General features: G+C 36.8%; 1 protein-coding gene across 1 annotated transcript in view; it reads left to right on the top strand.

Annotated features, from left to right (window-relative positions):
- Positions 1-15914, top strand: part of LRP1B (LDL receptor related protein 1B) — a 2178569-nt gene that overhangs the window by 1008443 nt on the left and 1154212 nt on the right. The window contains exon 6 of the mRNA XM_086368415.1: positions 1646-1903. Within this exon, the coding sequence (XP_086224541.1) occupies positions 1646-1903 (258 nt within the window). The remainder of the gene's footprint in view (positions 1-1645; positions 1904-15914) is intronic.

Genomic DNA, 15914 nt, shown 5'->3' with positions numbered 1-15914 from the left:
TCAGCATGTCATGTCAGCCGTTCCAATATATGATGATTATTCTAGAAAGAATAGCTCTGGGATGCCATCCAGAATCTTGTTCAACGAGCAGTAAGACAGTCAGTTTGTGTTGAGTAAGAGTGAGAGAGTAGTAAAGAGATAAAGGAAATGAGGGGAAATCCTAATAAGACACATCACATAGGGCTTATAGGCCATTATAAGGCTTTGACTTTGATTGAAATGGAAACCCTTTGAGGAACTGGGCAAAAAAGTTACTTGATCTGCCTTCACATTTTGAAGACAAAGTTGGCTATTGTATTGAAGAAGACTCAGAAGAAGGAGGAGGGCATAGAGGAAAGCAGAGAAACCAACTGGAATTGTGATGATCTGGTTGAGAGGTGTTGGCAGCTTGGGACAGGATGTTTGTAGTAGTCACTGAGAAATAGTGGGCTTCCTGATAGGTTTGACGTCAGAGTCCAGGATATTTGTTGATACATTGGAGGTAAGGCAGAGAAAAAAAGAGAAGTTGAAAATTCCCCCTATTCCCTATTTAGAACAAAAGCTACTCTGAATGGAGTTAAACTTTCAACAGTGATTTTTTAATGGAATTTTACTGTTCAGTTCAGTTCAGTTCAGTCACTCAGTTGTGTCCAACTCTTAGGGAACCCATGGACTGAAGCATGCCAGGCCTCCCTGTCTATCACCAACTCCTGAAGTTTACTCAAACTCATGTCCATTGAGTCGGTGATGCCATCCAACCATCTCATCCTCTGCCGTCCCCTTCAATTTTTCCCAGCATCAGGGTCTTTTCAAATGAGCCATTTCTTCACATCAGGTGACCACAGTATTGGAGTTTCAGCTTCTGCATCAGTCCTTCCAATGAATATTCAGGACTGATTTCCTTTAGGATGGACTGGTTGGATCTCCTTGCAGTCCAAGCAATTTTACTATTCACTTTATATATTAAAAAAAAATTGAGATTCTTTTAAATTCAAATTTATCTAAAAATTACCAGTCTTACTTAGCACAAGCAAAAATATATTCCAAAAATTGGTGTTGAACAAATATCTTTTACCACAAGATCTTATTTTCCTGACTATGGAGAAGGAATGTGGAAGGAAGTGGTGCAGTGACCATAATCTAGTCACTAAGAAAATGTGTGATTTTTTAGCTCCTGGGGTCAGTTAAGGAGCCAGTGATGTTGAGGACACAGGAGCCTGTGAGCTTTACATGTTCTGCTTTAGAGAATCTATTTTTGACCTCATACATCCACCTCAAAAAAGTGGCTCTTGCTCACAAAGCAAGTCTGCAACATTGTATAGATAGGTCAATCTAGGTCCATATCATTCCTAAGAAAAGCTCTCATAATATTTCCTCTATTTGCCAGCATTGAAAGCAAATGACATTATCCTCAGATTTAAAGAACACATTATGACTAAGAAAATCAGGAATACAAATGCTCAGTGGACTATGTTGTCCTTAAAGAAGTAAAATATTATGGTTACTGGAGCATGTATGGATTACTAATAGAAACTTTTGAAAGAATTTTTTTTTTTATTTTAAAGATATATTAAAAAGATAGAACTGATTTTTAATGAGTAATACAAAATTATCTTAAAAATGTGACTTTTACCCAACTCACTTTCCTCTTTCTGTCTTATTCCAGAACCTACAGATAAACCACCTTTGCTATTAATTGCAAATTCTGAAACAATTGAGATTTTCTATCTTAATGGAAGTAAGATGGCAACCCTGAGCTCGGTAAATGGAAATGAAATTCATACTCTGGATTTTATTTATAATGAAGATATGATTTGTTGGATTGAATCAAGAGAATCTTCAAATCGGCTCAAGTGTATTCAGATAACAAAAACAGGAAGATTAACAGATGAATGGACGATCAGTATTCTTCAGTCCTTCCACAGTGAGTTTCAAATTATCTTATATGACATCCTTTAAGGATTTTATTTACAGATCAGTTGACAGGATTCGCAGATTTCTCAGAATAGCTACTGGCTTCTAGAGGACTACCTATGCAAATATGAATGCACTTAAATAAGTGTATCCCCTGCATTTTGCATATACACACATAAACATAGAATTGTATTGTTATATAAGCAATTCATTGAAGGGTTAATTTTAATTATTTCTTTAATGCTTATTACAGTATCACCTACATGAGAACTGTAACTTTTCACTGAATGGTAATTTACAATGTGTGATAGTGAAGGTGGAGATTAAAAAAAAAACAACAACAAGACACAGAGTCAATAATAAGCTCATCAACTGTTGTATTTGTTAAAATACCTTGAAACTATTAATTTTATGCTAATTGGTAACAACTACCTGTGTTTATTGACTTTTTTCTTAGTAAATCAGAGTTTTTCTGCATCTTCTTCCAAGAATAATTTGTATTTGTGATTCACTTGATTTCTCATGTTGGATATTCACAAACTAGTACCTGTCCTTTTCTTTCTGTATTTCGCATTGACACACACGTGCACACACACACACACACACACACACACATTCTCTCTCTTTTCTTACTCTTCTGCTCTCCCCCATCCCCACACACATTAGAGTATAAAAATGTATTTGTGCTTGCCTGGGAAACCGTATGCATAAGAATTTCAAGATGTGTCCATTCATTTTATGATGTATACTCATTCTTACAAATTCTACTAACGTAAAAATTGGAGTGTGTGCCATGTGTGCATGCTAAGTTGCTTTGGTTTCTGACTCTGTGCGACCCTCTGGACTGTAGCCTACCAGGTTTCTCTGTCCATGGGATTCTCCAGGAAAGAGGAGGTTGCCATGCCCTTCTCCAGGGGATCTTCCTGACCCAGGGAATGAACCTGTGTCTCCTGCATTGCAGGCAGAATCTTTACTGATGAGCCAACAGTTGGTAGAGAAATGAAAACAATGTATAATCAAGTTAAGGAGGAAAAAAAAAAGAGTTCTGTGGTAGAATAAATGCAGGTTTCAGATATAGAACATTTGGTGTTTGAATTCAATAATCTTATTAATGTTTATGATATATAATTAAAGGGATTAGTAAGTGATCTTAGTAAATGTAAGAAAATATTACTGTGTAATGTTTGATAATTATGATTAGATTAAATAAAAGCAGTGGCAAAGATTGTAAGAAAAGTGAAATATGGAGTAAACAGAAGTAAGTGTTTAAATAATAGAATATAGCATTTTGAAGATTGTCTTAACATAGATAGAACAATTGGTAAGGCTGTTTATTGTGACAGAGGACCAAAAATGTCTAGTGAAATCAATGGACACTGACTCTTGTGAAGATTCTATGGAGAGATGATAATTCATAATAAACAGTAAATTAGTGATAGTAGCACAAAAATCCTTGTATGTGATATCAGTATTTCAGACATTGTTAGCCAGTAGCTTGAATCATTTGAACAAAAGAAACTGATTTCTGCCATGTTAGTGATTACCTCAACTAATCCAAATGTATTTGTCCATAGCAAATGGAATACTGGCAGTCAAATAGCTAAAGTATTCACTTAAGTTGTTAGGTAAAATTATTTTCCAAGTGTACTTCAGTCAGTTCAGTTCAGTCACTCAGTCGTGTCCCAATCTTCGTGACCCCATGAATTGCAGCACTCCAGGCCTCCCTGTCCATCACCAAGTCCCGGAGTATATGCAAACTAATGTCCATCGAGTTGGTAATGACATCCGGCCATCTCATCCTCTGTTGTCCCCTTCTTCTCCAGCCCCTAATCCCTCCTAGCATCACGGTCTTTTCCAATGAGTCAACTCTTTGCATGAGGTGGTCAAAGTTTTGGAGTTTCGGCTTCAGCAACAGTCCTTCCAGTGAACACCCAGGGCTGATCTCCTTTAGGATGGATAGTCTGGATCTCCTTGCAGTCCAAGGGACTCTCAAAAGGCTTCTCCAACACCACAGTTCAAAAGCATCAATTCTTCGGCGCTCAGCCTTCTTCACAGTCCAACACTCACATCCATACATGACCACTGGAAAAACCATAGCCTTGACTAAATGGACATTTGTTGGCAAAGTAGTGTCTCTGCTTTTTAATCTGTTATCTAGGTTAGTCATAACTTTCCTTCCAAGGAGTAAGCATCTTTTAATTTCATGGCTGCAATCACCATCTGCAGTGATTTTGGAGCCCCCAAAAATAAAGTCTAACACTGTTTCCACTGTTTCCCCATCTATTTCCCATGAAGTGATGGGGCCAGGTGCCATGATCTTAGTTTTCTCAATGTTGAACTTCAAGCCAACTTTTCCACTCTCCTCTTTCACTTTCATCCAGAGGCATTTTAGTTCCTCTTCACTTTCTACCATAAGGGTGGTGTCATCTGCATATTTGAGGTTTTTTATATTTCTCCCGGCAATCTTGATTCCAGCTTGTGCTTCTTCCAGCCCAGCGTTTTTCATGATGTACTCTGCATATAAGTTAAATAAGCAAGGTGACAATATACAGCCTTGACGTACTCCTTTTCCTATTTGGAACCAGTCTGTTGTTCCATGTCCAGTTCTAACTGTTGGTTCCTGAACTGCATAAAGGTTTCTCAAGAGGCAGGTCAGGTGGTCTGGTATTCCCATCTGTTTCAGAATTTTCCAAACTTTATTGGAAATAAATACATATTTGTTTGTTTATTTCCAAATTATTTATTGTAAATAAATAAATATTTGATCCACACAGTCAAAGGTTTTGGCATAGTCAATAAAGCAGAAATAGATGTTTTTCTGGAACTCTCTTGCTTTTTCCATGATCCAGCAGATGTTGGCAAATTGATCTCTGGTTCCTCTGCCTTTTCTAAAACCAGCTTGAACATCTGGAATTTCACAGTTCACATACTGCTGAAGCCTGGCTTGGAGAATTTTAAGCATTACTTTACTAGCGTGTGAGATGAGTACAATTGTGTGGTAGTTTGAGGATTCTTTGGCATTGCCTTTCTTTGGGATCGGAATGAAAACTGACCTTTTCCAGGCCTATGGCCACTGCTAAGTGTTCCAAATTTGCTGGAATATTGATTGCAGCACTTTCACAGCATCATCTTTTAGGATTTGAAATAGCTCAACTAGAATTCCATCAACTCCACTAGCTTTGTTCATAGTGCTGCTTTCTAAGGCCCACTTGACTTGACATTCTAGGATGTCTGCTTCTAGGTGAGTGATCACACCATCGTGAATATCTGGGTTGTGAAGATCTTTTTTGTACAGTTCTTCTGTGTATTCTTGACACCTCTTCTTAATATCTTCTGCTTCTGTTAGGTCCATACAATTTCTGTCCTTTATAAAGCCCATCTTTGCATGAAATGTTCCCTTGGTATCTCTAATTTTCTTGAAGAGATCTCTAGTCTTTCCCATTCTGTTGTTTTCCTCTATTTCTTTGCATTGATGGCTGAGGAAGGCTTTCTTATCTCTCCTTGCTATTCTTTGGAACTCTGCATTCACATGCTTATATCTTTCCTTTTCTCCTTTGCTTTTCACGTCTCTTCTTTTCACAGCTATTTGTAAGGCCTCCTCAGACAGCCATTTTGCTTTTTTGCATTTCTTTTCCATGGGGATGGTCTTGATCTCCTGTACAGTGTCAAGAACCTCCATCCATAGTTCAATAGGCACTCAGTCTAGCAGATCTAATCCCTTAAATCTATTTCTCACTTCCACTGTATAATCACAAGGGATTTGATTTAGGTCATACCTGAATGGTCTAGTGGTTTTCCCTACTTTCTTCAATTTCAATCTGAATTTGGCAATAAGGAGTTCATGATCTGAGCCACAGTCAGTTTCCAGTCTTCTTTTTGCTGAGTGTACTTAATTAACTTCTTTTCTGCATTTAATATGCCCTAATAATAAGAGTTGGTGAAGGCAATGGCAACCCACTCCAGTACTCTTGCCTGGAAAATCCCATGGATGGAGGAGCCTGGTCGGCTGTGGTCCATGGGGTTGCTAAGAGTCGGACACGACTGAGCGACTTCACTTTCACTTTCCACTTTCAGGCATTGGAGAAGGAAATGGCAACCGACTCCAGTGTTCTTGCCTGGAGAAATCCAGGGACAGGGGAGCCTGGTGGGTTGCTGTCTATGCGGTCGCACAGAGTCAGACATGACTGAAGCGAATTAGCAGCAGCAGCAATAATAGGAGTGATCCTTTCTTTAATATGTATTTTCCAATCAGCCTTAATAGTACATCTCAAATTGGCCAAGCAATCATACATTAGAATATTTGTAGAAAATAATTCATAACTTTATAGCATGCCATTTATAGATAATTCTTGGCAAATTACAAAAATTAGAGATTGATTTTGTTAGGCAGTTCACTAAACTGATGAACATTCATTTTGAACTATAGAAAATAAATGCAATGGAAATATTTTAATTAGAATAAATAATTGTTAATGAAGTCAGATTTAAGCCATGCAGTCAGTCACTTTAGAAAAGCGTGATTAAATATGTGGAAGTAAGTCATGGGACAGAGGTGTGATCAGGACTGGGCTCCTTAGTCATTCCTTGTAAGCCGTGTATTTTATCAGCATGTCACAGAACGGTTTCCAGTGGATGTAATGGGCTCTGCATTTATCATAACAATTTGTGAGTTTATAATGAAGTTTGAATATTCTTTGCATATATAATTACATAAAAATCTCTTCACCACATAAGCAAAAATAATGACCTGATGGGAGTATGCCTGAATACCTGTCACTATCCACTGTTCCAGAGATTCTCTGTTTAGGTTCTCCTCCCTCATTATCTTTAGATACTTTTCTCTGAATTTACCTCAAGAAAACATTCTTTTCTAAATAAAATAAAAAAAATTTTATTTTTCTAAGGAAAACTGTGAGGTGAGTCGGAAAGTACATTGGTAGATGCTAGGGGCCTAGTGGGGGCAGGGGAATAGAGAGTTAGTGTTCAATGGGCGCAGGGTTTCGGTTTAGGAAAGTGAAAAATTCAGGAGATGGATGATGGTGAGAGTTGCACAACAGTGTGAATGTACTCAGTGCCACTGAACTGTACAGTTAAATATGGTATGGTTAAAATAGTATGTTTTCTATTATGTGATTTTTACCACAATAAAAAAGTTAATAGAAAGAATTACTATGGGGAGAAAAGCATTACAGGTCAAACCCACTTGAGTTTAAAAATTAAATAGTACTTTAGTACACAATCTATTACCATATAAAAATTTTATTGCACGTCTCATCTCACTGAATACCCACCATATCTCTGTGGAGGATTCAGGAGAGATATTCTCTTCTTGTTTTATAATATACCCAGTTTTAACTACAAGACTCAGATATATTAAGCGATACTGAATGTCTAAAAAGAAGGCAGAAATAGGACATCTAAATCCTGCATTCTTGCTTCTACATTAAGAAGGGCAAATATGGGTTGCTTCAAAGAATTTCCCAAGTCTACCACAAATAATAATATCTACTTCCCTCATAGTTCAATCAGTAAAGAATCTGCCTGTGATCAGGAGACCTGGGTTCAATTCCTGGGTTGAGAAGATCCCCTAGAGAAGGAGATGGCAACCCACTTTACTAGAATTCTGGAGTATGCCTGGAGAATCCTACAGACAGAGGAGCTTGGCAGGCTACAGTCCATGCGGTTGCAAGAGTCAGATATGACTTAGTGACTAAACCACCACCAACAAACTTAATGTGCTAAATGACTATATGTAATGGGGAGGCATTGCTTTATTCCTCATGCTGAAGGGGAAATTGAGATTCTGAATTGGGTCAGACTTCTAAACCTTTGCTACACACACTGCCCAATGGTCTCAATTTTTAGTCTTCATTTTAGACAGACAAAATAGTCAGATACACTAAGGTTAGAAACAGTGGCTCACAAAGGCAGTGGGAGAGAGAGATATAAGAATCTTAGAAGGAAGTGAACAAGGTGAATGGTAAAAGGCCCAACTTTTTCAGCCCAAACAAATTATTCTCAATATTAAAGAGAGGCCTACCTTTAATATTGAGAATCATGCCTAAGCAATATTGTGAGAGATTGAGGAACTGATAATAATATGCTGAATAAATTATATTAACAAAGGAACATTGGGAAAAATACTAGAAATTGTATTTCACCTTTAATTTATTCTTCTTTTTAAAGATGCCTAATATTTATTAGCTAGTATTTATGCCTAAAAGTTGTAAGATTTTGAAGAAAAGTTTGAAATTAAGTGTTCTATAAGCCAAATGTGTTCTCCAGGAATGCATGCAAAACACATTTACAGCAACAAGCTGTTTCCCCCAAAGTACTGTAGTTTGGACATAGAATCACCTACAGAGAAGGCAATGGCACCCCACTCCAGCACTCTTGCCTGGAAAATCCCATGGATGGAGGAGCCTGGTAGGCTGCAGTTCATGGGGTCGCGAAGAGTCGGACATGACTGAGCGACTTCGCTTTAACTTTTCACTTTCATGCGTTGGAGAAGGAAGTGGCAACCCACTCCAGTGTTCTTGCCTGGAGAATCCCAGGGACGGGGGAGCCTGGTGGGCTGCCGTCTCTGGGGTCGCACAGAGTCAGACAGGACTGAAGCGACTTAGCAGCCGCAGCAACAGCAGCAACAGTGATAATGCTCAGCTATTTCCTCAGAACAAAGTGCACAAAGATGATTGAGACAGATAAGAATATTGTCTGCATGTATCTCTTATTACGGAAGGTGATTGAGAACCAGTTGTTCTCTTCCAGATATATAGTTGACACTTTCATTCTATTTTTGTATATATTCAATATTCTGCAACTCTTGAGTATCACTATACTACTATAGACTTTACCAGGTTGTCTTCATCCATTCATGTGTTCCACTATCTAGCAAACAGCATCCTGAATCAAACACAAATAGACTGTTTATTCTTCGTACACTTTGCTTCTGGATTAACCCCAGTTCACTGACTTTTATGTTCCTTTTATTTGGTCTGTTTCAATATCAACCTTAGCTTCATTTTCTATCTGAAGCTCTACCTAGATCCTTTGTTGGATAATTTTTGGATTCTAATTCTTTGCCTATGTCTTTTCTCAATATTTACTTCTTTTTATTTAGGTCACAATTATCTAGATAATCACAATTATCTAGATAATCACATAATATTAATTAATCACTGAATTTTATTTTACACATTAACAGTTATACATATGTGTTTCTCTATCATCACAAAGATTATATGATATGCATGCTATATAAAATAATTTATAGAAAATACGATGAGGTTAAATAAGTGAAATAATTTTTAAGCTAATAAGAAACTTGGCCTCTTAATCTTAATAGTTACTAAATAATGGCCTTTCTTAATTATGAAATATTCCCTATTTGCTTCTACCCAGCCTAGGAATTGCATAGCCTTTAGTGCTTCACCCACCATCAAGTTATGACTAGAGGAAAATGACAAGGCTGTGTCCCTATTGTAAATGCAAGCATAGTCTTAGGACAAAATAATCAACCTATAACAGAAATGCTAGACTCACACAGTGTCAGCTTCTAGTGGGTCTCCACTTTAGAAGATGATCAGCAGTTGCAACAACTCCTTAAGATAATACAGTATCATAATCAGGCAATCCTCATAGAAATTTGGCATATTTTTATTTACAAGTCACATGCTTATATACTGCATTTTTATGAGCTATCCTCTACAATTATCTTTCTCCATTTGATGGGTGAAAAGTCAGTCACATTGCTTTAATTTACCCTTATATGATTGCTAGTGAAGTTGTCCATTTCAATGTGAACTTTATAACATAGTCACTTCAGTCTCTACAGTTCAGTTCAAGTGATCATGATGCTCTGCCGGGGTCCAGCCCCAATGGATCCAGGGAATTCGAAGCAGGGATGGCATCCGCGAGGATCAGGAAACAATTACTTAATTAAATGTTAATTAAGGATATAAAAAGTGGTGAAATAAGGATAGCTCAGTGAGAAAATTTAGTGGAGAAAAGAGGCTGAATAATTCAGCCAGAAGGTGAGAGAAAGAACGACATGGGGAGACCAAGCTTCGGTGAATAAGGCCCGCACTTTACTTTTCAAAGTAGTTTTTATACCTTAAGTTATGCATAGAGGATAATGGGGGAAGGGGTAGAGACATGCAGTAAGCCAGGCTTTCTTCCTGCAAACTTATCATATGCAAAATTTAGGTGATTTGCATCATCTTCTGGCCCGGAGGCCTGTTAACATTTTAAGACCCTTTCTTCAGAAAACTTATTTTTCTCTAAAGGTTTAGAGATTAGTCAGGCAACACCCTCCAAAAGCATTAGATAAAGTTGCATTCCTATAGGGCAAAGGTGTGGTGGGCTATACCAAGAAAAAGAATTAACTCAAGGATCCAAGGTTACAAACATTAAAGCTACTACTTACATTCCTATACACCAATTATATTAATCAATACACTGCCAGGGACACAGCAGGTAAGGGATATGGAAACTTAGCAGCAAACATTGGCCCAACAAGTGAAAAACCCTTCACCAATACAATTTCTAATCAATCTTTTAACTGCTCAAAGGAATCTGTATTTACACAGTTTAGAACATCTCATGCCTCTCACGGTTGTGAACTAAAACACTCTTTTCACGCCCAGGAACTTTATTAACTGGAGCTATAATTTAACTCTTTTTCAGAGAGAGGTGGTGGGGGACAGCCCCCTATAAAGTCAGAGGTGTAGGTGAGAGCACAAAGCAGTAAAGTAGGCAGACTCTGGTTTTGGGGGTAGATGCTCGAGAATTTCCGGGGGCACTCCTGAGGCTCGATCCTGCCTTTGCGTATGCTGAGCCTCCTTCCTAATGACCTTTGCCATGGGTGGAGTTCCTCACGCTGGCTCCCGGCAATGCTCCATTGCTTAAAATCAAAATGCAAAATATTTAGTAGTTTCCCATTTAGCTAAGGATAGATTAAGCTTCATCATATGGCTTCTCTGCAGGCCTTGCCTCCCCACCTCGAATCACGTTCCACCTAAAAAAAATAAAAACACTTTCTTTTTGTACTTTGTTTTATAATTTTCATATGTGTTTGTATGTGCTAGTTCTTCACTATAGACTGTATTTTGTCATATTCCTATAACCAAGTGTCTCTTACTTATTCTTCAAAGTATCATACCCTTTCCAAAGGTTCTCCAGTTGAGATTAGCAGCCCTTCTTATGTGGCTCTAGGACATCATAGTACAGATGTGATATATTTTAATTGTGTATTTACCTATCAGTTTCCCAAATAAAAGGTAACTCCTTTAAGTTTAGACTTCCTTTGTAACTCGGATGGTACAGAATCCACCTACAGTGCAGGAGACCTGGGTTTGATCCCTGGGTTGGGAAGATTTCCTGGAGGAAGCCCACTAAATACTCCAATACTAAAAACTCCAATACTGGAGTGGTAACCATTCTTAGGATGTGTGTTTTATTCATCTTCGAATCAGATTACAGCAAAATGCTGATCTGTTCTAGAATAAACTTAGGTAACAAGTAAGGGATGAGGAGTGGAGAATTAAAGGGGAAAGAGGTAAAACCAACTTCTAGAGAGACCATGCCAAGTGACTACTGGAGACATAGAAAGCCAGTCTGCATTATAGTTAGTGAGATGTTTTCTGTGTCTAGATGAGAGCCTCACATGTTCATCCTGGTGTCCTTAAGATTCATGTCTTATCAGCAGCTACTGGCTTTTATGTGTGTTGAACCTCTGACTTTTCCAGGGTCAGTAAATTCACCTGTAGATTTATTTTGAGACCTAACCCCAATAATAATAGGAACAACTTCATGCAAATCTTTTTGAGTCTTCCTATCCCTCAAGGCAGTTGTAATTGAACAATATTGGAGCCAGAGCTCTTAAAATAGAGGTCAGTTAATTCTAAGAACAGGAATAAAATAGAACAGCCTAGTTTAGAATTTTAAATCTTATCCCTTCAGTCTGATTAGACATATTCTTAGAAAGGAGGTTCTACTATTTTATATTTAGGTCCTTGGATGCATAAAATAGTATCAAAAGATGTGATCTCAAATGTTTTTGGGGGTTAGAAGCACAGCACAGTCAGGATATTCTTTGTCTTTCTTAGCCTCTGAGAAGCCCTGTTAGCTGCCTTCAGTCTAGAACTTTATGTATTTAGTTCTTCATGAGAGATTGCTGCTGCTGCTGCCAAGTTGCTTCAGTCGTGTCTGACTCAGTGAGACCCCATAGATGGCAGGCCACTAGGCTCCTCTGTCCCTGGGATTCTCCAGGCAAGAATACTGGAGTGGGTTGCCATTTCTTTATCATAAGAGATTATGTATTGATATATTTAGTAATTGATCAATTTTGGTTTTAACATTTCACTGGAGAAAGGTAAAAAACTGGTCAGCTTTTAGCTAAGGAGAACTGAAGAAGAGGAAATATGACCATCCTAACCTTATAAATTAGTAAGATTTTTTTGTTTAAGAAAAAATAAAGGCAAAAGAAAGAAAAGAAAAGAATATTTTATGATCTAGATTTCCCACTCCAGAAAAAAATGTGCTGTTGTAGTTGTTTTAGCTGTTTATAATTCAGACATTTTGGTCAGCATATCTTGTGAACATCTACATTTTGCACAAAAATGTTGGCTGTAGTAATTGGTTTTATACTAATATTTTCCCTAAGAAAATTATGAGAAGAATCCACAGCATATTCTCCATATAATAAGGATATTATAACTATTTATTCTCAGAGGTACATTTTTATTAACTACTATTTGATAAGCACATACATATTTTATTAAACTCTTTATAATTCTTAAAAGCCCCTCATCTTTTATTTAGTATATTTACATGGAAACATAAAATTGACTTTCTGGAGACATGGTTGCTGTGTATGTGTATATATATGTGTGTAACTAGTTATTGTAGCACACTTATGCTGGGATCTGAAATTTTAACAAATGATCAGACTGTCAACAGAGAACTCAAAAAAAAAAAGCATTAATATTAGCAAGGATGTTGATCTGAGGACACATATAGAGAGAATTTTCAGAGTTTTTTTCTTGATACTATAAGTTCAATGTTGTAGACATTGGTTCTAAATTATTCCTTAATTTTTGTATTAACATTAAATGAATTTATACCTTGGAGTAAGTAACCTATTCTAATTGACAATCAGTGCAAAACCATAAATTGCCATCCTAAAAGCACAGTTAAAATGAAAAGACAAAAGTTTTAAGAACTCTGAATACTTTGTCCCTTTGTAAATCAGTCTTTATTGTTAATTCAATTGCTAGGTTGGAAATAACTCAATTACGAATTTCTTATCATTTGGCAACATACTTTAAATTTACCAAAGCAGAAATTAGAGATGTGCTAAGTAGGCAAATCCTAGAAGAAATCGGTCCTGAATATTCATTGGAAGGACTGATGCTGAAGCTGAGACTCCAATACTTTGGCCACCTGATGTGAAGAACTGACTCATTTGAAAAGACCCTGATGCTGGGAATGATTGAGGGTGGGAGGAGAAGAGGATGACAGAGGATGAGATATTTGGATGGCATCACCGACTCAATAAACATGAGTTTGAGTAAGCTCTGGGAATTGGTTATGGACAGGGAGGCCTGGCATGTTGCAGTCCATGGGGTTGCAAGGAGTTGGACATGACTGAGCAACTGAACTGTACTGACCTGAAGTAAGTAAAAAGTCCACCTGCCAATTCAGGAGGCATGGGTTTGATTCCTGGGTCAGGAAGATCCCCTGGAGAAGGAAATGGCAACCTGCTCAGAATTCTTGCCTGGAAAATTCCATGAATAGTGGAGCCTGGAGGGCTACAGTCCAAGGGATCAAAAAAAAAAAAAAAAATACTGCCTGATTTCTTTTGAAGAGCCTGATTTCTTTTTATTTTTGCCTAGAATCTGTCAGAACTGCTATGCACATATTTATTTTCAGTCCAGTGCAGTTTCTTCGTATTTTGTTGCTCAAAGAGAGGTATGTCCAGGTGCAAGCACAGCAACATGCAGTAAAGGATTCCAGATCCCAATCTGTTTCCCTTTGTTTGTCCCAGGATCACCTTAATTTATTTGAATACTGAACACTTTATTGGTATTTCTGTGGGTCTGACTGTGGGCGCACGTCTGTGGGTGCTTATTTCTAAGGATGTGATAGGATCGTGTGTCATACATATCAGCATCCCAAATATCTAGTGTTATCCACTTTGAAAATTTTGTTTTAGAGGTCTTAGGGAAGATCACTCAGACTTGATCCTCCCAACACTTTTTACTGTGGCTAAACCTGTAAGGGTGGTGTGTACAAGGAGATAGAAAGACTCACTGTAACAACAGTTTTCTAGCCATTTCTTCTCAAGAGCCTGATTACATGTAATTTGTACCCAGAGAGTTATGAGAATTATAGGTCCCACATGCCACATGCCCAGAGACTGTGGTGACAAAACCAGAGACTGTTTCAAAATTGGCACTTATAGGAATTAGCTATGCAATGAAGATTTGGTCATGTGTAAAATTCAAGCCAGGAAGGAGCCTACTGAAAGATGCTTGTAATTGACAGTGATAACAGAGAGTATATTCTGGAACTAAGAATTTCAGCCAGTGTCAAGTAATTTAATTATAGCAGTTTTTCCATGAGCTAGATAAGTGTATGGTGACAGAATCTCTTAATGGTAGAAGAACAGTATCAAATGATGAGATGGTAATATAGATGATGAAGGTTTTTTTTAATATTTATGAAATATAAATCTATATTTATGTAAATATACATATAACTATAGATAAAGATGTAACTATAGATATAGCTATTGTTTTGGGGTACATTCACAGGTATTCCAGTTGTTAAAAGGTAGAATTTTGGTAATGTAGCCCCGATAATTTTCTAAGTTCTCCGTAAAATACTGGACTAAAGTTCAGGTCTGTGGAATTCCTATTGCTTTGATTCTGTGCTTTTCAAATAACTTTCATATTTGATTTCTCAGATAGCATAATTCTAGGAAGGAATTTGTTAAGATGACATTTTTTTTACTAATTGTGTCACTGGAACATTCTCTCAGTAGTAAATTAACATTCTGTAAATTGACATTCTGGTTGATAATATTAGTCTCCTGGGAGTCTGGTAAGAATGAAATAATTTCCCAAAGTCTGATAATCCTTTAGTGGACGACTCAAATAGATTTCTTGAAATTACAAATATAATGATGAGATCTGTGTTTAAAATATTCTGTAAGTCTTTATCATCGTAATTAATAACATTTACTGTGTAATGGTATATAAGGTCACTAAGCAACTTTTGTTATTTTAATTTAAGAATTAATCTGCATCATTTTAATCTCCTTGTGTTAAGGTACTAGAAAAAGAACTATCTATCTAGCCAATTATTCAGTCAATCTTCACTTATAAAAAGTAAGTAGCTATATTGTATATCCAAAATTGAATAGTAGGGAGAGGCCTATGTAGTACTAATCACAATAAGACTAATTTCCCTCAAACTCTATGGCTTAAAACATGTCTTACAAATGTATTATAGAGTACATAAGAATAATATATAATATTACTCTTCAGTGTGTGAAGGTCATAAGAATAATAATGCTATTATTATAATGTTATTATATAATTATATATGATATAACATTATATATAATATAACATTATATTAATCACACAATAAATTTATATTTCTATAACCAAAAAAGATACTATTTAAAATGTTCATGCTGTTGGGGGATTCTATTTTGCTTACTGAAAATAATAGCAGCAACAAAAGCCTTGTGGCTTGATAGAATGATTCAGCTTGTCTGAACTGGTGAGAATAACATCAATACAAAACAACTTACTTGGTCTTAAGACTTAGTTTGTGTTATTTAAAAATATATTGCTAATTTGTTTGGAGTTATGAAAGGTGAATCAATTCAAAATTATTATAAAGTTTTAGAGCTTTGAGGCTTCGATTTATGAGAAAGATAAGGGCTTCCCTGGTGGCTCAGATGGTAAAGAATCTGCCTGCAATGCAAGAGACCCATGTTTGATCCTTGG

This window comes from Bos grunniens, chromosome 2, assembly GCF_055505025.1.
Source record: "Bos grunniens cultivar Pamir isolate PY7600 chromosome 2, Bosgru_T2T1.0, whole genome shotgun sequence".
NCBI lineage: Eukaryota > Metazoa > Chordata > Mammalia > Artiodactyla > Bovidae > Bos > Bos grunniens.
Note: the sequence above shows the minus strand (reverse complement) of the source record. Positions and strands in the feature narration are given on the sequence as shown.